Genomic DNA, 25198 nt, shown 5'->3' with positions numbered 1-25198 from the left:
TTGTGTAGCATGCTTATGTGTTACTTATATACTGGGTGTCTTACAACTAGTGTACGTCCTTGTAATAGGGGGTAGCTGACGTGATTCTGAATAAGATTTCCCTACGCAAAAATGGGGTGTGAAGCTTCGTTTTTGAATTATTAAGGAAAAACGCGGACCAATCAGAGCACGAGGATCACGCATGCGCAGACGCGAGAACGGCAGCTTCGGATAACGCGTAGTTATCCAACGCGTGGTAATCCAACGCGTAGTAATCCAACGCGTGGTAATGCAACGCGTGGTAATCCTACGCGCAGTAATCCAATGCGTAGTAATCCAACGCGTACTAATACAGCGTGTGAATATCCAACGCGTATGAATCTAGCGCGTGCATATTCTACGCGTAGTAATCCAACGCGTAATAATGCAACGCATGGTAATTCTAAGCGTAGGAATCTAATGCGTGGTAATCCATCGCGTAGTAATGCAACGTGTGGTAATGCAACGCGTGGTAATCCTACGCATAGTAATCCAATGCGTAGTAATCCAACGTGTACTAATACAGCGTGTGGATATCCAACGCGTAGTAATCTAGCGCGTGCATATTTTACGCGTAGTAATCCAACGCGTAATAATGCAACGCGTGGTAATTCTAAGCGTAGGAATCTAATGCGTGGTAATCCATCGCGTAGTAATCCAGCATGTGGATATCCAACGCGTAGTAATCCAACGTGTGGATATTCGACGCGTAGTAGTCCAACGCGTAATAATCCTCGCGCTCTGATTGGTCCGCGTTTTTCCTTAATAATTCAGAAACGAAGCTTCAAACCCCATTTTTGCAAAGGGAAATCTTATTCAGAATCGCGTCAGCTATCCCCCATTTCAGGGACATACACAGGTTATACAGGGTGTCTCAATAAACTGTACACACACATACATATTAATATCGAACATAAGCTTGATATGACATATTGATCACTTTGAGCATTTATAATTAATTTCATTGATATTAAAATTACAATGTCAGTTCGTTTAATCGTAACAATAATATCTTGTTAATAATTCATTACAGTTACACATAATTTCTCCGAGCAACAAGTATCCTCAACTAAAATGTATACAAAAGTTTTCCAAGTCACGTAAAGCCTTATTTATGTCTCCGCAATATTATAACTAATTATCAAATTAATTACGAGAGTTGCTTCTGAATTATTTGCCTGCTTACCATAACAATTTTCCTGTGTGCAGTAATATCTCGAAACTTTTAAAACGCTGAGCATCCACTAAAGCATGGAAGCGATTCACTCAAGTGATTATCTAATTAATTTATGCTGGTTATCCCACTGCAAATTAGTCTCGCATAGAGTAACTTCAACAGAGCAAAAAGAAGCATCCGAGCTTCATGCATTTATATTTCCTACAACGAAAGAACGGTAATAACTTATAGTTGCGTTTACAAAACTCGTCAGTCGCATGAAAACGAATCAAAATGGACGATATCTTTCAAAATGCACATCCGTTTTGCGGAAACTTTGCGTTTAAAGAACGGGTTACATGCAGAGATAAATGTCCCAACAGCTATAGCCCTCTAATTACGACTGCGTTAATTAGTAGTACCATCGTGTACATACAATTAACAGTTTGATAGCGTAATGAGCTTTACGTTCCCTGGGCCGTATATACACGCAACTAGTATGTACACATTAACATATATGCACAGTCTTCCTTTCACGTTATTATTACGAATATTGTTATAAAGAATTTTTATGAATTTTATTATGTTCAACATAATCGATTTTAATTCATTTATGGTATCTATACATTTATGGTACCTATAGTCGAGGAAGAACACTAGGAATATGTAAATTATATTTAGTAAATTATTTAGTGATGTACATAAAATTGAATGTACATATAGTAATATACAGGGTGTTATTTTTAATATGACTCATTATTTTTCACTCATTTAATATCTGACAAATGTTTCAGATTGGAATATATAATAGATATTAAACAGTTTGTTTTCTATTAACAGTGGTGGATTTTATAAGTAAGTGGTAGTCAATCTTTTTAGGAGAGACTCATATTTTCGATCTAGTGATTAGTAACATTCTGTACCATTTAGTATGTGTTTCATGCAACACATGTGTTACACATATAATTTATTTAAACTATGCATTTATATCTACAACTCTGTGTATTTATAATGCATCAGAATCTGCAAATCTATGAATTTATGATATATTAATATCTACAAGTCTGTGCATGATTGATATATCAATATCGACGAATCTATGAATTTATGATATATTAATATCTACAAATCTCTGCATGATTGATATATCAATATCGATGAATCTATGCATTAATGATATATCAATGTCTACAAATCTGTGCATAGCTTGAAATCTACGTATTTCTGATAAATCGAAATCTACAAATACATTTATGATGCACTAAAATCTGCTGAGAATCAGTATACAGGGCTTTTCACAATTAGTGACTCCCGGAAAGAGATTATAGGATTTAATAATCCAAAGACGACAAATCCTATTTTTGCAAAGGAAGTTATTCAAAGTCAGCTGCAACCCTTTTTTAAGAATAAGAACGCAGAGTAAACCATAGGCGACACTGTCGGCACCTTTGATCTCTCGAAAACGTCCCTTTAAATTGGTTGCACAAACGAGCGGGAAATTTAAATCGAGCAAATCAACTTTCATGTCAATCTCCAATAATTTGGAATATATTTATAATAAATTTTCTGTACATTACTAATATTGTCTTTCGAGGTATTTTATCAATTTTACGACGTTGAAAAGTTGAAAAGAAAAGAATATACCAAAATGATTGCTCTACAAAATATATTTGAAGAATATGTATTACGGAAATGATTATTACAAATAACTTGTAAGAAAATGAAAAACTATATATCACAAGAAATTACAGATGAATGTGTTACAAAGATACGACAAAATATTTATTAGAAATAAATTACTGGTGAATTTGCAGGTTTAAACTATTCTCTTTCGACCGCCATACTTCTACATGCACATGCACCCCCGATTCTTTTGATTTGGGAATTAAAATTGGTTGTGTCCTTTCTTTAGGAGCTAGATTTCCTTGTCTAGTTTCGCCTCTTACCTCCTTGGTAAAAGTATCCTTTTTCCAGTTGTGAAACACCCTGTAGACACAGAAATCATCGCGATCTTCCTCGAATAATTGACAAGTAATTTGAAATCGTCGAGTTCGTGTATACAAAAGGAAAACCGAAGGAAATTAATCGAAATAAAAGCCCTTCAGCAAGTTATCGACGTTTTCTTACGTCGTTGAAATTTGCATTTTGCATGCTGCATTAAGTTCGGGAGACCTTTGGTAGCCATCGCCTCCTCGTCACCGTGAAAGGAATACTTCCGTCATCGTTGGGAAGGTTTAAAAATATTCTTGCTCCAGTTTTCCTACGTAGCTTCGATATTTCAATATCCGCCGACAGGTTCAACCCGTATATTTATACATAATAGAGTCTCATCCTTTGATCGGAAACTCGAGAGGACTATTGTCGTGGTATTCTTTTAATCCGCGAACCAAACAGCGTCGCAGCTGATCAACAATATCAATTTTTGTCCCATAGAAAAACTTCCCTTTCATCGTTTTACTGTTCAAATTCATTTCTAAAGAACTATGATGTATTATAGTTATTTTCTATGAAATGAATTTATAAAGCGTACAGGTTAATTTAAACGCACCCGGCCGGAGTCAATTACAATTGTTTCAAATAACTTGATACTTATTAACTGTTTCAAGAGAAGTTTCGAGTCAGTTTTTATTGCACGAAGAAAGATTTTAAATAAATTTAAAGATAATATTAAACTAGACGAATATGTTAAGCAATTGTAAAATAACTTGTATCAAAATCATATTCATGATGACATGATACATCAATTTGCAATTTATTCAAATTTGAGAATGGTTTTACTTAGGTTTTCCCTATTGGAGAATATAAATGTATCTTGAGAAGTTCTTCTTTATGTAAAACACTCTTTAATGCAGTAAAAATTTATTCCAAACCTTTCTTGATGCAAAGAAAATTTATTCGAAACCTTTCTTCATGTAGTCAAAATTTAAAACGTTCCTTGATACAATTAAAATTTAAAACGTTTCTCGATACAATCAAAATTTATTCGAAACCTTCTTTGACACAATAAAAATACATTAAAAATGATTCTTTATGCAAGAAAAGTTTAGTTAAAACATCTTGATGCAACCAAAATTTATTTAAAACCTTTCTTGATACAGTCAGAATTTATTCCAAATCTTGTCACAATAATAATATATTAAAAATGCTTCTTTATGCAAGAAAAGCTTAGTTAAAACATCTTGATGCAACCAAAATTTATTTAAAACCTTTCTTGATACAGTCAGAATTTATTCCAAACCTTGTCACAATAAAAATATATTAAAAATGCTTTTTTAGGCAAGAAAAGTTTAGTTAAAATATCTTGATGCAACCAAAATTTATTCAAAACGTTTCCTGATACAATCAAACATTAAATAGTTTCTTGGCACAATCAATGTTTATTTGAAACGTTTCTTGATACAATCAAAAGTTATGTAAAACGTATTTTGATACGATCAAAGTTTATTTAGAACATTTCTTGATAGCATCGAAATTTATTCAAAATGTTTCTGTATGCAATCAAAATTTATTTAAGACGTGTCTTGTTACAATCAAAATTTATTTCAAGCGATACTTGACACAGTCAATGTTTATCGAAAACGTTTCTTGATACAATCAAGATTTATTTGCAACGTTCCTGGATCAAAGTTTATTTAGAACATCGCTTGGCACGATCAAAATTTATTGAAAATGTTTCTTGACACGACAAAATTTATTTAAAAACATTTCCCGACAAAATTTATGTAAAATGTCTTTTCGTATAATCAAAATTTATTTGAAACATTTCTTGATTTAGTACAAATTTATTTATAATGTTTCCAAACAAGAAAAATCTATTTAAAACCTCTCTTTATAAAATAAAATTTTATTGGAAAAATTTCTTGATACAGTATTTCTTGAAACCATAAAAATTTTTTTAAATCTTTCTTCATACAATCAAATTTTATTGGAAACATTTCGTGAAACCATAAAAATTATTTACCTTCTTTAATATTATTTAAAATATTCACTTAGTTTAATATTATCTAAAATAATCTAGCTTAATATTATCTGAAGTACACGGCCAGTTAGACATTATTTAAAATATTCATCTAGCTTAATATTTTCCAAAATATATATCTTTAATATACTTTAAAATGTACATCTAGTCCAATATTATTTAAATTATTCGTCTACTTCAAAATACACAGACATTCAAAGATATTCAGTTAAAAGATAGTTCAAATACGAGAAGATTTACCGCCATTTTAAATCTATCCTCCATTTTGTGATTCCCGAAATACTGACAAAAGCCATCAGATTTAACCACTATTAGAACGACTAACCCATATTTGAACGATTAAATGTTTCACTCAAAAATAAAATGGACTCCCAACCAAAGTAACATTATCTTTAACAGATGCATTGCAATCATATGATCTTTCATGAACAAGATCAAACATTTAATACAATACACACAGACATTCAGTCAAAAGATAGTTCAAGTAAGACTTGCCACCATTTTACTGTTACTCCCATCCTCCATTTTGTTACTCCCGAAGTACTGATAATAGCTATCAAACTTGACCCATATTAGTACGTCTAACCCATATTAGAATGATTAAATGTTTCACTCAAAAATAAAATGGACTCCCAACCAAAGCAAAACCATCTAAAACAGATGCATTGCAATCATATGATCTTTCATAAACAAGATCACACATTTAATACAATACACACAGACATTCAGTCAAAAGATAGTTCAAGTAAGACTTGCCACCATTTTACTGTTACTCCCATCCTCCATTTTGTTACTCCCGAAGTACTGATAATAGCCATCAAACTTGACCCATATTAGTACGTCTAACCCATATTAGAATGATTAAATGTTTCACTCAAAAATAAAATGGACTCTCAACCAAAGTAACTCTATCTAAACCAAATACCCTGCAATCATGTGATCTTTCATCCACAAGATGAAAAGCTAATCGCGTCTAGATATTGTCTTCTCTAAGTGACACTTCGACTTTTAACGATAAATCTGGCTCGATGTCCGATCGAACGAAATTACGCTGTAAGGTTTTACGAAGGGGATATTAAGGTCCCCTATAAATAACCGTAAATCACGCTATTTAGGCTGCCGGTGCATACACGTATCCATGAAACGGCTAACCAACGCGAGATTGCTAACAGATTTCGGTGGTTTCGTATTGATTTTAGACCCGACGGTGGCTATGGGTGGTTTGAATCGATCGATACCTTTGAACGGTCGCTAAAATAATAGAATACTAAATACGGACGAGGATTAATGAATTTTTATTGCTGATTGTCGAGCGGATCACTAGGTTTTGGGATACCATATTTTTATTGTATATAATACTTGGAGAATATTAAAATATTAATTGAAAAGTTGATTGAATTTTTTTTGCTTTTTGTATTAACTTTGGGTATTAGTAAATGTGAATATATCAATAATTTGGGGTTCCTTGTAAGGTTTCTTTAAATTTTTAGGTTAGGGTCGTGCTGGTTGAGGAGAGATGGTGATACTTTAGTATTTTTTATGGGAAGTCGATAGTTGAAGATTTGGGAGTTAGTTTGGGGATTTGAGAATATGGTGATTTGGAAATTTTAATGTGTAGAAATTTGGAAATTCAAAATTTGGACATTTAGGGATTTGGGAATTTAGGAATTTAGGAATTTGGGAATTTGGGAATTTGGGAATTTGGGAATTTGGATATTTGGGAATTTGGGAATTTGGATATTTGGGAATTTGGGAATATGGGAATTTGGGAATTTGGGAATTTAGGAATTTGGCAATTTGGAAATTGGAAATTTGGAAATTTGGAAATTTGGAAATTTGGAAATTTGGAAATTTGGGAATTTGGGAATTTGGAAATTTGGGAATTTGGGAATTTGGAAATTTGGAAATTTGGAAATTTGGAAATTTGGGAATTTGGAAATTTGGGAATTTGGGAATTTGGATATTTGGGAATTTGGGAATTTGGGAATTTGGGAACTTGGGAACTTGGGAACTTGGAAATTTGGGAATTTGGATATTTGGATATTTGGATATTTGGAAATTGGAAATTTGGAAATTTAGAAATTTGGTAATATATAAGTTTAGAAATTTGGTAATATAGAAATTTAGAAATTTAGAAATTTGGAAATTTGGGAATTTGGGAATTTGCGAATTTGGCAATTTGGAAATTTGGAAATTGGAAATTTGGAAATTTGGAAATTTGGTAATATAGAAATTTAGAAATTTGGGAATTTGGGAATTTGGAAATTTGGAAATTTGGAAATTTGGGAATTTGGGAATTTGGAAATTTGGAAATTTGGTAATATAGAAGTTTAGAAATTTGGAAATTTGGTAATATAGAAATTTAGAAATTTGGGAATTTGGGAATTTGGAAATTTGGAAATTTGGGAATTTGGGAATTTGGGAATTTGGAAATTTGGGAATTTGGAAATTTGGAAATTTGGTAATATAGAAGTTTAGAAATTTGAAAATTTGGTAATATAGAAATTTAGAAATTTGGGAATTTGGAAATTTGGAAATTTAGAAATTTGGGAATTTGGAAATTTGCTAATATAGAAATTTAGAAACTTGGAAATTTGATAATATAGGAATTTAGAAATTTGGAAATTTGAAAATTTCATAAGTACACAAAAATATACAACTATTTGTTATTTACCAATTAGAATGTTTCTGCAAATAATTCAATGTCCACTCTTTAATGTCCGCGTCATACCCTCGTTTCCTTCGATTATCTCGGCCAATCATAAATTTACAATCAGCTTTCCACAGAACAATATCATGGAGCAGCTGATTAATCGTTGAAACCAATTTTAGTTGACTTGAATCAGCTTGAAATTTATTGTAACCCCTCTTTTGTACGATGCTGTTTAAATTCGTTACAATTTACAGTCTCGAATTCCTTTGTGAACCGTTCTCGTTCGCGCGAAATCAACGTTCGGCAAAAAATCTGCTCATTGTGATGCTTTTAATCACTTCATTTGTAAAACCAACTATGTTTTATTGGGTCGTGATGGCGATTCGTACTCCCCGATTTAATTTATCGTAGTACATAATGAATTACACTGATTCGTTACGAATGAATTTTCTACTAATTAATTTTTTATTATTTCGATTTTCGTGTTCGTGTTCGTTCTTGAATTACATGGTATTTTAGTATGTTATCGGTTTTTATGAGAAGTGTTTTGTTTTATTAGTATTATCTGCGTTGAACGACTGCATTTGTGTTTTTGTGAATTATCTCTTTTTCTCTCAAATTTAAGAGAAATAATTTTTCTACTGTTATTAAATTGCCATGAATTTATATTAAACTAGCAAAACCCAGCAGACCCAGACTGTGCATATTTATTGACCTCCGTATACATATATAAGAATGGATCTGTACATAACCTAGAATCTATAATTCGTTGTAGAAAAATATTGAAAAATGAAAGATAGCTTGTACCGATGGATTTCATTGTTTGTGTCGGTATAAGTTGATGATATACATTCTTTTGTTAAGAATTCGCTCTGTAATTGAACTAACTTAAAGTCCATTTTTTGTAGGATTATCGATAACCACCTCAGCTACATACCCACCAAATTATGTCTGTCTATGATTATTATGTACCGAATTATTTCATTTTTATTGGCTTGCCACGCCCCTTTTTGCCCCGCCCATTTTTTATATACCTAAAAACCTTCTCCATAGAAAAATACATATGTGCCAACTTTCACCGTGATCAAACGGTGTCGAAGTCTATTAATTTCGTACAAACTTCCATTTTTATATATATAGATTCGAATGAAATTTTCAAGTAGACTTTCAATTCTCAAGTTTGTATATCAAGTTTATAGGTTAAATTGTCTGAGGTACGAATTTCCAAATTTTTGTATTTAGGAATTTTTAAATTTCCAAATTTCTCAAAATTCTACGTCTGCAAGGTCTCAAGTTTCCAAATACCAAATTTCCCAAAATTCCTTGTCTCTACACCACAAATTTCCAAATATCAAATTTCCCAAAATTCCAAATCCCCAATTCCCCAAATTTTCAAATACTAAATTTCTAAAAATTCCATGTCTCTAATTCCCCAAATTTCCAAATACCAAATTTCCCAAAATTCCAAGTCTCAGTCCCCAAATTTGCAAATATCAAATTTCTCAAAATTCCAAATCTCTAAGTCCCCAAATTTCCAAATACCAATTTTCCCAAAATTCCACGTCTCTAATTTTCCAAATTTCCAAATTCCAAATTTCCCAAAATTCCAAATCTCCAAGTCCCGAAATTTCCAAGTATTAAATTTCTCAAACTTCCAAATTTCCAAGTAGCAAATTTCCCAAAATTCCAAATCCCTAATTCCCCAAGTTTCCAATGACCAAATCTCTAAGTCCCCAAATTTCCAAATACCAATTTTCCCAAAATTCCAAGTCTCAGTCCCCAAATTTGCAAATATCAAATTTCTCAAAATTCCAAATCTCTAAGTCCCCAAATTTCCAAATACCAATTTTCCCAAAATTCCACGCCTCTAATTTCCCAAATTTCCAAATTCCAAATTTCCCAAAATTCCAAATCTCCAAGTCCCGAAATTTCCAAGTATTAAATTTCTCGAAATTCCAAATTTCCAAGTATCAAATTTCCCAAAATTCCAAATCCTTAATTCCCCAAGTTTCCAATGACCAGATCTCCCAAAATTCTAAATCCCTAATTCCCCAAATTTCCAAATACCAAATCTCCCAAAATTCCATATCCCTAATTCCCCAAATTTCCAAATATCAAATTTCCCAAAATTCCAAGTATCGAAGTCTCTTAATTTCGTACAAACTTCCATGTTTACATAGACTGTCACGAATTTGATATTCGATAGTTATTCAATAGCAATAAATTCATATTCACTTTTTATAAAACATTCGAATATTAATAAAAATGTTGAACTTAAAACCCCATTAAAATATCTGTTATTAAAATAAAAGTTGAAACGACGAGTCATAAACGTAAAGATACACGTATTTATTATTTATAGCCGCATATGTGGAAAATTGAGGTTATGAAAGGTTAAGAGCATTTTATCTCTTAATCCTCGTGCAGGTTCGGATTAAACTGACCCGAGATGGAAATCTAATATTTAATAACCTCTTAATAAAATATTTCATTTACGTGAAATTTTAGTGACTTTTATTGAAGATTCTCGGCGAATATTTCATGGAGCAAAATATCATTTCATTTTGCTCTTTGTCATATTATATCACTCAAGTGTTGCGAGTCCGATAAATATTTGCTGTGTGAATCAAAAACAAATCTAATGCACGGTGGTCAACAATACATTTAATGGACAAATATTCGCGATAAAATTGATGCATTTGTGTTAATAATAAAATTGATGTCCAAGTATTAACAATGTAATTGATGCATGAGTATTAGCAACAAAGTTAGTATACAAGTATTAACGATAATTCTGATGGACAAATTTTAACGATCAAATTTATGTATTAGGATTAATAATAAAATTGATGTATAAGTACTAACAATGAGACAGATACAAAAATATATGCAATAAAATTGATACATAAATAGAAACAATAAACCTTGTATTTGAACTACAAAACATAATACAACTTTTTTATAATTAATAGGAATAGCTGGGAAAAGTAAGATCTTTCTGAACAAAAAATAAAAAATGATATTATACTATAAAATATATGATTGTACATACAAACGTTTACACTAATAATAATACTATAAATAATTTTACTAAAAATGATTGTAACTAAACATGCCTATACTAAAATTGATTATAGTAAAAAAAAAAAAATACTGATCGAGTTGAGTAACCTCCTCCTTTTTCGAAGTCGGTTAAAAAATGATTACACTGAAAGTGTGACTAATCAAAAAATGATACCAAACTTTTTCTGTTCTGAATGTTAACTAGAGCATATTGATTCACAGTGTATCCATATTCACACCATATACAACATATTATCCTGATTTTCTGCAGATCGTATATATCCGTCCGCAGTGGTCTAAGGGCCAGAAGACGTATACAGGGTTTGTCCAATAAGTATCCGGATTGATGTCCTAAAATGAAGTGCGTTGAAGATATACGTACATTGAGTTAATAATCTTCAAAATATGCCCCTCCTGCATCAATACACCGTTGCCAGCGGGTTTTCCATTGTTTATACGCTTCCTGGAAGTCGGCAAGCGTAAGACTGTTCAGGCACTCCGTCGAAGCCGTTTGAACCGCCTCAATCGTCCCGAAACGATGTCCTTTAAGGCTTCTTTTAATGCGAGGGAACAGAAAAGAGTCAGAGGGTGCCATATCTGGACTGTAGGGTGGTTGGGGTAGTGTTGTCACGTTATGCTTCGTCAGTGTCTGTCTCACAATTAACGAAGTGTGACTCGGCGCGTTGTCGTGATGATGCATTTGCAAATCGTCGGTTACGATTGAATGAACAGTGGATTTGGCTAAATTTAATTCCTGTGCAATTAAACGACTGCTTAAACGGCGATCGTAATTCCAAATTTCCCGCACTTTGTTGACATTCGTATCGGATCAGGACGACGTCGGTCGTCCAACGCGTTGCTCGTCTTCGACGTCTTCCCGGCCATCTTTAAATTTTTTGTGCCACTCAAAAACACGCGTTCTAGATATGAAATGGTCCTTGTAAGCTTGACGAATCATATCAAATGTCTCCGTAGCAGATTTATTTAGCTTAACGCAAAATTTAATGGCACAACGCTACTCGACGGTTCGTTGCATCTTGAATCTCGACGCGAACGTTAAATACGCTTCCACTTCAAGCACGATATAAACAAAACAAATGGTGGAATACAAATGAACCTTGATTTCTATTATACATAACAACCTCCTGCATCAATCTAGCTAATAGAGATTGCTCCCTGACCTACCAAACTAGCAGAAAAAAATCAGTCCGGATACTTATTGGACAAACCCTGTATGTGCAATGCGCACGTTATCATCGATCGCGAGTGAAATTTATTTGTTTGCCTATCAAACGATCAATTGTTCTCTTATCAGCGTTTCCAGTGTACGGCTAAACACAGTGAATCATTGCTGTTTTTAATCTGCGGCAACCGTATAACAATCAGAAACAGCTGACTGTTGAGAGAAACATCGTTCGACAATTTTTCCAATGATTGTGGTCCGCGACAAAAATCCTCGCGAATACGTTCGTGCTTTAATGAATCGAACACACGTCGACGATTTAACGGCGTTAAATGCGAAATCCATTAAACGAATTCGCGAATTGAAGGAAATACGAAAAATTTACTATTCGATCCAATGAATCGTCGAGTAATCGAATCGATCGAATAAACGAAACGTGCACGATTTAACTAATATACTTTTTATTTTGTAATATTTAACCGTTCGATTTTACACTCTGCGTCTGTAATTCTTTTTGAACAGTAATTATATTGCAAATTAAATTTTAAAAGTTATCGGTTTTCAAGATGTAATTAAAATGTTGGGTTTTGAAAAGATGAAACTTTCGATCACGTTGTGATTATAATCAAAGTTTATTCCTGATTAAAAAAGTCCATTGAAATTTTTGGCGATCCTCGTTTAGCCCTCTTCAAAGTTTATTACAGTTTTCGCGAAGTACAGAGTGTTACTGTAATGTTACTCACGATTATCCTGCCACTTGCAGCCACCTTACGAAAAAAAGTTTAGAACAATATTTGCAGGGAATGAAGTGCACAATAAATATGTAAAGCAAATTTTGAAAACAGTTTGTTCTCTCGGCAAAGTCAAGGTCACCTCGGGTTTTTTAAATAGGAACATACTTTTTTTTATTCGTAGCTTTAGAGGACATCGAGACGAATTCAAAACACGTGTTACATGATATTTTTATTAACATATTACTCGATTTACAGAAGTGGAAATGTGAAGTAAAAGACTGGAATATTACGCGATGGAAGGCGGCATACATTTTGAACATGTAATTAAATAAAGTGTATTTTTCTTACATTCTAGTCGCGCGTTTACATTCAGTAATCTCTTCGGAATCAAATAATGGTTACACTACCAAAGTCAAAAGCTAAGTACTTCACATTTCCTCTTCTGTAAATAGAGTAATATGTTAATATAAATATCATGTAACATGTGTTTTGAATTCGTCTCGATGTCCTCTAAAGCTATGAATAAAAAAAATGTATGTTCCTATTTAAAAAACTCAAGTGTCCTTGACTTTGCCGAGAGAACATACTGTTTTCAAAATTTGCTTTACTAATATCTATCGTGCACATACCCTGCAAATATGGTTCTAAACTTTTTTTCGTAAAATGGCTGCAAGTGGGAGAAAAGCATGAGTAGCGTTACAGATAACACCCTGTATATACGAAAGTATTGATTCTAGAGAAAAAAGTATTAAACGAAAAATGTAGCTTGTAAACAGCTCTATAAAAAAGGTCCTACACATTTTTGTCGTAAACCTATTATTTTGGCTACGACTCAATGGTACAGAATAAAACTTGAAACTAGTCACAAAATGGCTACGTTAAACTACAAAATGATGTGCACATTAAAAGTGAAATATGCAGAAACTAATTTCTATGAAATAAGCACAAATATCGCCTGAAATGACATCATGTTTATTAATAAATATTGTTTCTAAATCGCATAGTTTGCATTCACTGCGTTGTTATATTTATTCATTACGTTGAAATAGCACGTAATTTAATATTTAACCCCTTAACCTACAATTTTCCAGTTGCGTCATTTCACTGTTAGCTGATTATTGCTACAACGTTAAGGCAACTGGAGAAAATTAAAATGTTAAGTACATTTTGCCTTCAGCAACCCTTCATAATACATGTAATTAGAATTGAACCAAAAATGCAGTGAAAACGCGAGTCTGGTTTATCACATTCCGACTGTAGTGTGCGTCACGTGTGTGACACAATATTGTAGTGCAAAGGGATGTACAAATATCACTTGGAATTAGAAATGTGTGAATTGTAAAACAATTTTGAATTCGTAAAATCAACACGTTTCAATGAAATGGAAATCGGTTTCGGAAACTTGCCTGATACTCTATCATTTCAAGTTTTTATTCTTGGAATGCTGAATATTCTATTGATCGTAGCACTTTTAGAACGTATGACATAGCAGTATTCAGACTGAAACATTGTTCTTTAACACGTCAACCTGTGAGGGTCATTCGGTGACTAATATCACAAATTTAGTATTATCGAGCAATCACATTAAATAAAGTAGCGAAATGTTCAGATTAGATTGAGGGGAAATTAAGAAAGAAATTGTACGAACACTTTGCGATTCTTTTGTGTGATTACAGTGATGATAACAAATCATCTAGTGATTATCTAATTTTAGATTAGAATACTCTAATCGTTTTGAAATGAAATATTAAGTAATGATCTAATTTCACATGAAAATCTAGTTACTTAATTTTGAAAGAAAAATCCTTTAATGATCATCTAATCTTATATGAAAATATTCTGATTACCTAATTACAGATGAAAAATCATCTAATCATCTAACTTCATCTGAAACATCAAACAATGATAAATTCGCAATAAAATCGTCAAACTAATTTCACCTGAAATATCAAGTAATCATCTAATTTCAGAAAAATCATCTAATTATCATCTAGATTAAGATAAAAGCATTGAATAAAAGATATCATCCTCATTATACAGTTCTGAAACGTCGAGAAAAATGTCGTTCCAGTGAAGCATTCAGTGATTAAATTGGCATTAATAATTTCAATTAATTCAGGTTCGAGTGGCACGGATCGAAGTATTCGTCGATAAAAACGATCGCGGTCTATTTTGAAGGGAAAAAAAGTTTAGGAGGAAGGGGAATTCTTTCGTGACAAATTGGATGCGGTTAAAGAGCCGCTGCACACATCTCTGCCGAGGCAGAAACTTTTTCAAACTTCTTAATCCGTTCGATAGCTTCGAGAATCGAGGTTCTTCTCTTGTTGCTACACGCTTGAAAGAAACCACGAAACTTGAATTGGCTGGTACTGTCACATTTATCCTACTTAATTATCTCAGGGACTCGATGCACGTTTTTTTAATTATATACTAATTTTATACTTAGAGAATGTTGATTGTTTGAGGATATTTAATTGTGACTAGTTTTTATTATTCAAACATGTTTAATATTAAAAATATTAGAAGTTTGAACATATTTAATTGTGATTGATTTTTATTATTCAAACATGTTTAACATTAAAAATATTAGAAGTTTGAACATATTTAATTGTGATTGATTTTATTATTCAAACATGTTTAACATTAAAAATATTAGAAGTTTGAACATATTTAATTGTGATTGATTTTTATTATTCAAACATGTTTAACATTAAAAATATTAGAAGTTTGAACATATTTAATTGTGATTGATTTTTATTATTCAAACATGTTTAACATTAAAAATATTAGAAGTTTGAACATATTTAATTGTGACTGATTTTTATTATTCAAACATGTTTAACATTAAAAATATTAGAAGTTTGAACATATTTAATTGTGATTGATTTTTATTATTCAAACATGTTTAATATTAAAAATATTAGAAGTTTGAACATATTTAATTGTGATTGATTTTTATTATTCAAACGTGTTTAACATTAAAAATATTAGAAGTTTGAACATATTTAATTGTGATTGATTTTTATTATTCAAACATGTTTAGCATTAAAAATATTAGAAGTTTGAACATATTTAATTGTGATTGATTTTTATTATTCAAACATGTTTAGCATTAAAAATATTAGAAGTTTGAACATATTTAATTGTGATTGATTTTTATTATTCAAACATGTTTAACATTAAAAATATTAGAAGTTTGAACATATTTAATTGTGATTGATTTTTATTATTCAAACGTGTTTAATATTAAAAATATTAGAAGTTTGAACATATTTAATTGTGACTAATTTTTATTATTCAATTATTTTTAATATTAAAAATATTGATTGTTTGAATATATTTAACTTGATTATTTAAAAACTTGTAATTTCAAAAATATTGATTATTTAAACATTTTTTTTATTTGAATATCTTCAGCAATGTTTAATTTTCTAAGATTTTGATTATTGGACAAACTTTTAAGAAATTTCGTAATGTATTTATGTATTGAAAGATAAAAATAAGAGAACAAATATTGAAATAATAAATGAGAACCAAATAAAATGAACATAAAATAAATAAACGTAGAATTGTGCAAAATAAAATTGCAAATAATAAACATGATGAAACAAATGAAATAGGCAATAAATGTAATAAATATGAAATAAAAAAAAGAGACTAAATATGAAAGAATAAATTACAAATAATAAATGTAAAATTAATCAAGCATTGAATTCAATAATAAAGGCAATAAAGAATTACAAAAATGGACAAATAAACTTCAAAATAAATAATAAATGTAAAATAAATCAAACATAGAATTTAATAATTCTGAGGTAATAAGAAATTACAAAAATGAGAAAATAAATTTCGAAATAACAAATAATAAATGTAAAATACATCAAAGATTGAATTTAATCATTTTTGTAATAAAAAATTGCAAAAATTACAAAAATTACAAAATTTGCAAAAATTACAAAAATTACAAAAATTACAAAATTTGCAAAAATTACAAAAATTACAAAAATTACAAAAATTACAAAATTTACAAAAATTTACCAAAATTAGAAAAATGACAAAAATTACAAAAATTGCAAAATTTGCAAAAATTTACCAAAATTAGAAAAATGACAAAAATTAGAAAAATTACAAAATTTAGAAAAATTTACAAAAATTACAAAAATTACAAAATTACAAAAATTATAAAAATTACAAAAATGACAAAAATGACAAAAATTACAAAATTTACAAAAATTATAAAATTTAGAAAAATTTACAAAAATGACAAAAATTAGTAAAATTACAAAATTTACAAAAATTACATAACTTAAAAATAAATTTTGAAGTAACAAATGGAAATATAAAATAAATCAAACGTAAAAAACATTAAACACAAAATAATGTGAAATAAAATAAATAACCTACAAAATAATAAATGTGAAGTTAAGTTTAATAATTCCAGTAATTTTAATCTGCAAACTGCTTATGCACAGATATTCAAATCTGTTATTGTGTATCTCGGAAAATAATTAGCTATAAATAACCAAGTTGCATTTTAAAGTCGTATTTAAAAGCATTGCAGTCGACAAGAACATTTTATCTGTACCACCATGGGTAATTGCACAAGAGATATGTAAATCTCCAAGATACTGTTTCATAACTTCAGTTTATTCTTAACACTTGGAAGATCGCGAATACCGTCTGCTTATAAATTCATAACTTCATTAACGCCAGGAATTAGTGGTGAAAAATCGCGTGGAATTTCAAACACGGTACAATAAACTTCAGTTGAATTAACCTGAGATAAGTTTGTATTGTAGCGAGTTTCGTGGACATTTTTATTTCGGGATTAAAAGTGCGGGTGATTTATAGAGAAAAATGTCGAATGGATGCTTAATTGATTTAATTAAATTAATATCGGTGTTTGAAAATTATGTTTATTCATTTGAGGGTGAATTCTTTATTCAATTAGGGGGTGTTTATTTTGTTTTAAGGGAGTAGTTATTTGAAAGGGTGGAAACAATTTTTTAGAATTTTTAAATTTGATGTTTGGGGGTTTGATGATTGGAAAATATTGAATTTTGGGGATTTGGGTATTTGGGCGTGAAAGGATTTGGAAATTTAGTAAGTTGGAAGTTTTTTTCGTTCACAGTTTGTAGAATTTGAAAATTTGGAGATTTAGGGATTTGGAAATTTACTAATTTGAAAATTTAGTGAAGTGGGAAGTCACAACAGGTCGTAGTACTAGTATTAGGCTTTATTATAATGATAATATAACTTATAATAGAAGATACACAAAAACTATTCTTAACATTTTGATACAGATGCGAACACGCGAATCGCACGAGGTAAGACGCGCTATATCGACGCTACGCTGTAGGAACACGCCAGCGCCACCAGTGGTGGGCATCAGGGAAACGCAAACCCTTTCAATCCCCCACTTTTGCGATTCCCAATTTTTCAATACAATTTTTGTGGGCTATGCTTTTTAAACCTTTCGTCATAACATCCGCTATATTTTCGTTCGAGCTAACATAATGTAATTGAATTGACTTCTTTTCGAGTTCCTCTCTTACTATATGATACGCGATATCTATATGTTTTGTACGCAGATTTTCTACACGATTTTGTGAGAAGTCTATCGCTGATTTATTATCGCAATATATCTTACTAATTCCTAATAGAAATTCGTATAATCCTAATTCACTCAAAAACATCTTTAACCATATTGCTTCTTTTACTGCGGACGCTAGCGCGACATATTCCGCTTCCATAGTTGACGTTGATATACATTTTTGCTTAGATGATATCCATTGTATAACGCTAGATCCTATTGTTACAATCATACCTGTAAAGGAGTGACGATCGTCTAAGTCGCCAGCCCAGTCTGCGTCACTAAATATTTTAATTTCTGGTTTCTCTTTTCTATTGTAACAAATAACATGATCTATAGTTCTATTTAAATAACGCAAGACGTGTTTCGCTTGAGTCCAGTGCACTTCGTTTGGACATGTGTTAAACTGTGACAATTTTGTCGCGGCGAATAAAATATCCGGTCTACTACGCAATGCCAAAAACATTAATGAACCGATTAGTTCTCGATAAACTGTCTTACCCTTTTCATTTAATTGTCTTTCTGACATGTTCTTTGAAAGTTTTAAACCGGGTTCTAAAGGTGTCGCAGCACCTCTGCACTCTTGCATATTATATTTACTTAATAACAACTGTATATACGATCTTTGGCTTAGTCTAATTGAATTATTATTTCTTTCTATCTTAACACCTAACGCGTAATTAATTTCTCCGAGGTCTTTGGTTTCATATCTACTACTAATTATCTTAACAAAATTATTTATAGACGTCGGGTCTTTCGCGAACAAGAAGATATCATCTACATATATTATTGCTATGGTCCAGTGTCCTTTTATATAAACGCAATTTGATGACCGTAATCTATCAAACCCTTGTTCGACAAAGAAATTATCTAACTCAGCATTCCAGTTTCTACCTGATTGTTTGAGTCCGTAAATAGGTCTGTTCAGCTTGACTATCTTTTCTTCTTCCCTTTTCTTTGACGGAGCTAATCTCATAAATATCTCTTCTTCGAGTTTTCCATAAAGATAAGCGCATCTTATGTCCAATTGCCTGGTGTACCAATTGAATGAACTGGAAATACTTAATAACAATCTTATTATTGAAAAACTAGCTACTGGGGCATAGGTATCATGATAATCAACCCCTTTTTGTTGGGTAAATCCCTGCGCGACTAATCTAGCTTTAAATTTATATACTTTACCTTCGCAATTTTTCTTTAATTTATATACCCATTTGCTACCTACGATCTTTTGCTCTGATGGCACGTCGTTTACTGTTGTCCATGTTTTACGCTGTTCATGGCTGTCCATTTCGTCCTTCATCGCTTTTTCCCACTGCTCTGCCTGGGGTGAGGACAAGGCTTCATGCAAAGTATTTGGTTCCACAATTTCCATGAGGTTTAATTCTATGCTTTGACTATTTCCATCTTCTGAATTAGTCTCGGAGTCTTCTTGAATACTACGATTTCCCTCTTCTCCTGGATTAATCGTAGAATCTGCATAAGGGCTAGGTTTCCCTTTTCGACCATATGGGTTTCTAATAATTTTCTTCGGTCTCCCAGGTTTCTTTGCTGATCGAGTGTTATCTACCCCCACTATCTCGTCAGTCGGGTGATCTCTGCACGGGGTTCTAATCTGGGTTGTTTCTTCTATATCAACATTTTTTGTTTCTAGCTCAGTTTCTTCGTCTTCTGACCAAATCTCATTATATTGATGAATGTTGTATTCGTTGTTCGTGTTTTCGCGATGCAGCCACTCATATCCCATTTTACTTTCTATAAAACGTACGTGCTTTGTTACGATTACGTCTCGTCTTTTTGGACACCACAAACGATAACCCTTCGTTTGTGTTGCATATCCAACGAGCACACATGGTGTTGCTCTGTCGTCTAATTTTCTTTGCCCTTGTTTTGGTAGATGAGCATAGGCTAGCGATCCGTATGCTTTTAGATGTCTCACACTTGGAGGTTTTCCTAACCAAATTGTAAGTGGGACTTTATCGTTGTTGGAGGAATGAGCTACACGGTTTTTAACATAGGCAGCTGTAGCAACAGCTTCTGCCCAAAATCTCTGCGGTAATTTTGCCGATTTCAACATTGACCTTGTAAGGTCGAGCAATGTTCTATTTACTCGTTCCGCTATACCATTCATTTGTGGGGTCTCCACATTTGACCTCTCATGTTTTATTCCTTTCTCCTCAAAATAATTTCTTAGTTCTTCGTTACAATACTCCTTTCCGTTATCTGACCGGAATCTTTTTACTTTCTTCCCTGTTTCCAGTTCCACGCTGGCTATATATTTTTTAATATGTTGTTTAACTTCATCTTTCGATTTCAGAAAAACAACTGTGAGGCATTTTGAATAGTCGTCGACGAATGTTGCGAAATATCGTTTTCCGCTCAATGAATTCACTGGCATGGGTCCGCAAATATCGGAATGAATTAATTCACAGATGTCTCTAGATTGTCTATGTCCAATTTTGCGACATGGCATCTTTGTCGATTTACCGATATAGCAATCTTCACATGCTTCTTCAGGTATCGTCGTGTTCTCCAATCCACGAACTTGGCTTGCCGTCTTATCTATTGTTTTCTTATTTATATGGCAGAACCTGTGATGCCAGAGCGTACTGTCTCTCACAGTTAAACTATGCGACTCCAATGATCTGGTCTGGTTTGTAAGAGTTTTTGCACGTACTATGTATAAATCATTTTTCCTGTCAGCTGTGCACATTAGTTTTCTTTTATTTCTTGTGTCATATATCCTTGCTGTTCCATTTTCAAAAATTATTTCTTTCGCTCTTCTTTCAATTTGGGAAACTGACATTAAATTTTTTCTGATGCGAGGTACATAATATACATTATGTAAAGTGATATCATATGTTCTTTTTCCGACAAATGTTCTAATCACTATGTCACCAATCCCTTCTGCTTCAAGTTTAAAATTATTCTGACTATCTGATTCAGCAGCTGTATTGATGGGTTCTAATTGTGTCCTTTTAAACGTTGTAAACCAGTCTCTGCGTTTACACACATGGTGCGTACAGCCACTATCCAAAATCCATGTGTCTTCCATGTCTATATGATTCAATGACACTAAAAATCCTTCATTATTTTCCTTTTTATAATAATTTTGTTTTTGTTGGGAGCCCTGATATCTGTTTCTGTTCTTTGACCAACAATTTTTGATGTTATGTCCTGTTTTTCTACAATGAGGACAAAAAGGAGGTTTAGACTTATTTGGAGAATATGTATTCCTGTGTGCTGCTTGTTTTGATCCTCTTCCAATGTTGAGTGCTTCCTTAGTTTCTTCATTAGTAGTTGCACTTCTTGATTTACGTCTATCGTATTCTGTTATCAGCACCTTAGATACCTCTGATGACGTAAACTTCTCATCTGGCAGATTTGCTAAGGACATATTCAAATTTTCATACTCGTCTGGCAATCCTGCTAATAAAATATAGGCAGTGTCGTCATCTTTGACTTCGCACCCTGCTTCCTTGAGGTTTTTCACTATAATTTTGATTCTGGATATGTATGATGTCATCGACTCATCATCTTTCATTTTAGATTGATAGAGCTGCTTCTTTAACTGTAATATTCTAACTCTAGATATCGGTTGATGTACCTGTTCTAGCACTTTCCAAGCTTCATGGGCACTCGTGCAGTCTTCAATATGCACCTGTTGATCGGGTTCAATGTGTAATCCTATTGCTGCTATTGCCTTATCATTTTGTGTTTGGAATATTCTTCTTTGTTCAGCTGTAGCCTGGTCATCTAGTACAATTTTGTTAAGCACGTGGTCTAATAGACCCTTACCTTTGAGGTACCATTTCATTTCTATACGCCATATTCGGTAATTGCTATCTGATAATTTCACAATTTGGAAATTTAACGATTTATCGTTGTCAGCCATCTTCTTGAGTATTTATTATCTTTGCTTTAATAATTGGTCTGACTTACCGAATTTTGTAGTACCACGTGGCTTACTTTTTGAGGTTATGATCGACCTGTTGGCATCGCTGGGCCCATAACCAATGAAGTGGGAAGTCACAACAGGTCGTAGTACTAGTATTAGGCTTTATTATAATGGTAATATAACTTATAATAGAAGATACACAAAAACTATTCTTAACATTTTGATACAGATGCGAACACGCGAATCGCACGAGGTAAGACGCGCTATATCGACGCTACGCTGTAGGAACACGCCAGCGCCACCAGTGGTGGGCATCAGGGAAACGCAAACCCTTTCATTTAGAAATTTGCGAATTGAGAGATTTGGAAATTCACTAATTTGGAAATTTAGAAATTTGGATATTTAGGGATTTGGGAAATTTATTAATTCGGAAATTTAGAAATTTGAAAATTTACGAATTGGGAAATTTAAAAATTTGGAAATTTAGAAATTTTGTCAGCTTGGAAATTTGGGAATTTTGGAATTTGGAAATTTAGAAATTTTGTTAGCTTGGAAATTTGGGAATTTGGAAATTTAGAAATTAGAAATTTGGAATTAGGGATTTGGAAATTCACTAATTAGGGAATCTAGAAATTTGGAAATTTAGAAATTGGGAAATTTACTAATTCGGAAATTTAGAAATTTGAAAATTTACGAATTGGGAAATTTAAAAATTTGGAAATTTAGAAATTTTGTTAGCTTGGAAATTTGGGAATTTTGGAATTTGGAAATTTAGAAATTTTGGAATTTAGGGATTTGGAAATTCACTAATTAGGAAATCTAGAAATTTGGAAATTTAATAATTCGGAAATTTGGAAATTTGAAAATTTACGAATTGGGAAATCTAAAAATTTGGAAATTTAGAAATTTTGTTAGCTTGGAAATTTGGGAATTTGGAAATTTAGAAATTTTGGAATTAGGGATTTGGAAATTCACTAATTAGAAAATCTAGAAATTTGGAAATTTAGGAATTTGTTTGCTTGGAAATTTGGGAATTTTAGAATTTGGAAATTTAGAAATATGAGACTTTGGGATATTGTGAAATTTGGTTATTTGGGGATGAAAGGATTTGGAAATTCAGTAATTCGGAAATTTGGTAATTTGGGAATTCAGGAATTTGGAAATTCACTAATTTGAAAATTTAGAAATTTGGATATTTAGGGATTTGGAAATTTACTAATTCGAAATTTAGAAATTTGAAAATTTAGGAATGGGAAAATCTAGTTTGGAAAATCTAATTTGGAAATTTAGAAATTTGGGAATTTTTGAATTTGGAAATTTAAGAATTGGGAAAATTATGAATTTGCAAATACAGAAATTTAATAGCTTCAAAATTTAGGAATCTAGGAATTTGATAACTTAGAATTTTACAGATTTGAAAGATTTTAAAGTTTTCGAAGAATATCAGCACATAAGAAATTGAAGAATTTGAAAATTTCATAATTGTACAAAAGAAATCTTGACTACCATTAAAAGATCTATAAATTCACGTATAAATCCATAATCAAAAAATCTACCCATTTGAAACTCATATCTCTACAGTGTAGTCGACTCATTTGAAAGTTTCAAATTTCAGAAAATTGACAAGTTTGTCCCAAATCCAAAAATTGACCGCAACCGCAATTCTGTGTACACATTCGATGACCATCTATCACGCAATTCATCCACGTACTCTTCATCCGACTAACGTATACAATTTTTTGTTTCAGGGCTACGAGGGGTCCCTGCTGAAAGTCACAAGCAAAAATGGGAAAACAGCATCGGTGAGTGATTAGTCGATGAAATTGCCGGTGATATTTCACCGTATCGAATTCTTTTCAGCGAAAACAAAAAATTGTTTCGCGCGTTTTTAACGAAACGATGGAAACTGTCCTAGATATTCTTCGGTGAAAGCCGCTACGCTATTTTTCATATACGCATTTATACGTGGAACGAAAGGAAGGAAACACAGGAAAAAGAAAGGAAATAAAATCGGTGTGGAGGATTCTTCTCGAATATACCGATTCCCTTTTACGATTCGAGAGATTTTTCCATCAATTGGTGAACGGCTCGACAAAGTGTCGAGATTTTCTTGCGGAAACAGATGAGAAAACTTGCTGGAACAGGAACTTTCAATCGAATTCTCTCTCGATCGAGTGTGCTTCGGCTGATTTTCAGAATGCCTGCGAATCCTATTCTTCCTGCAAATTTGGTTCCCTGAATTTGAAACGAGGAATTTCTATGAGCTATACCGAGTCACGGTGAAACGATATTAGTTAGCATATTAGTATGGGAATTTAGTATGCAAGTGTAACCGTAATGTCCAGAGGGTACCATATTTCAAATGCGAGTATTTACTCGTTTTGGTTGTCTACCGATTGAAAAACGAAACATTTTCTGATTCGTTCTGTATGTGACGATTAAACGACGTGGGATCGTTAGGATACTCAACAAGTGAATATAAGTGGACTGTATCTAAATTTCACTTCGAACTTGATTTTGCTATGTACTTGACACAATGTAGAGTCTACATTAACCAGTAGCCACAATCACAATTAACCGTTGCATCAAAGCTAGACAAGTTCTGTTACTTACTAACTGAACTATAACTTCTCGTTGTTTAGAAGTTGCAATAGTTTATTTTGTATGAAGTCGATCACTAACCATAGCCAATTATGCATCAGCAACTGTTGATAACTGTACCATTACTTCTAAACTAATTTTTCGTTTAAAAGTTACAATCGTTTATTTTATACGGAATCTACAGTTAGCCTTCATAATTACAAAACTTCATCGCATCAAGAGTGAATACGTCCCATTAAACTGAACAGTTTTTCATCGTTTGGAAGCTGTAATCGTTTATTCTGTATAGTACTGATAGTAGCCATAATCATAATTACCAC

At 32.0% G+C, this 25198-nt stretch overlaps 1 protein-coding gene across 4 annotated transcripts in view; it reads left to right on the top strand.

The window, feature by feature from the left end:
• Positions 1 to 25198, top strand: part of LOC100882041 (protein couch potato) — a 214908-nt gene that overhangs the window by 119932 nt on the left and 69778 nt on the right. For all 4 annotated transcript variants that reach the window (XM_076530057.1, XM_076530056.1, XM_076530058.1 and 1 more), the window contains one exon: positions 24026 to 24079. In XM_076530057.1, coding sequence (XP_076386172.1) covers positions 24026 to 24079 — 54 coding nt within the window. The remainder of the gene's footprint in view (positions 1 to 24025; positions 24080 to 25198) is intronic.

This window comes from Megachile rotundata, chromosome 3 (assembly GCF_050947335.1).
Source record: "Megachile rotundata isolate GNS110a chromosome 3, iyMegRotu1, whole genome shotgun sequence".
NCBI classification, from domain to species: Eukaryota; Metazoa; Arthropoda; class Insecta; order Hymenoptera; family Megachilidae; genus Megachile; species Megachile rotundata.
This window is presented reverse-complemented; position numbering and strand designations above follow the sequence as displayed.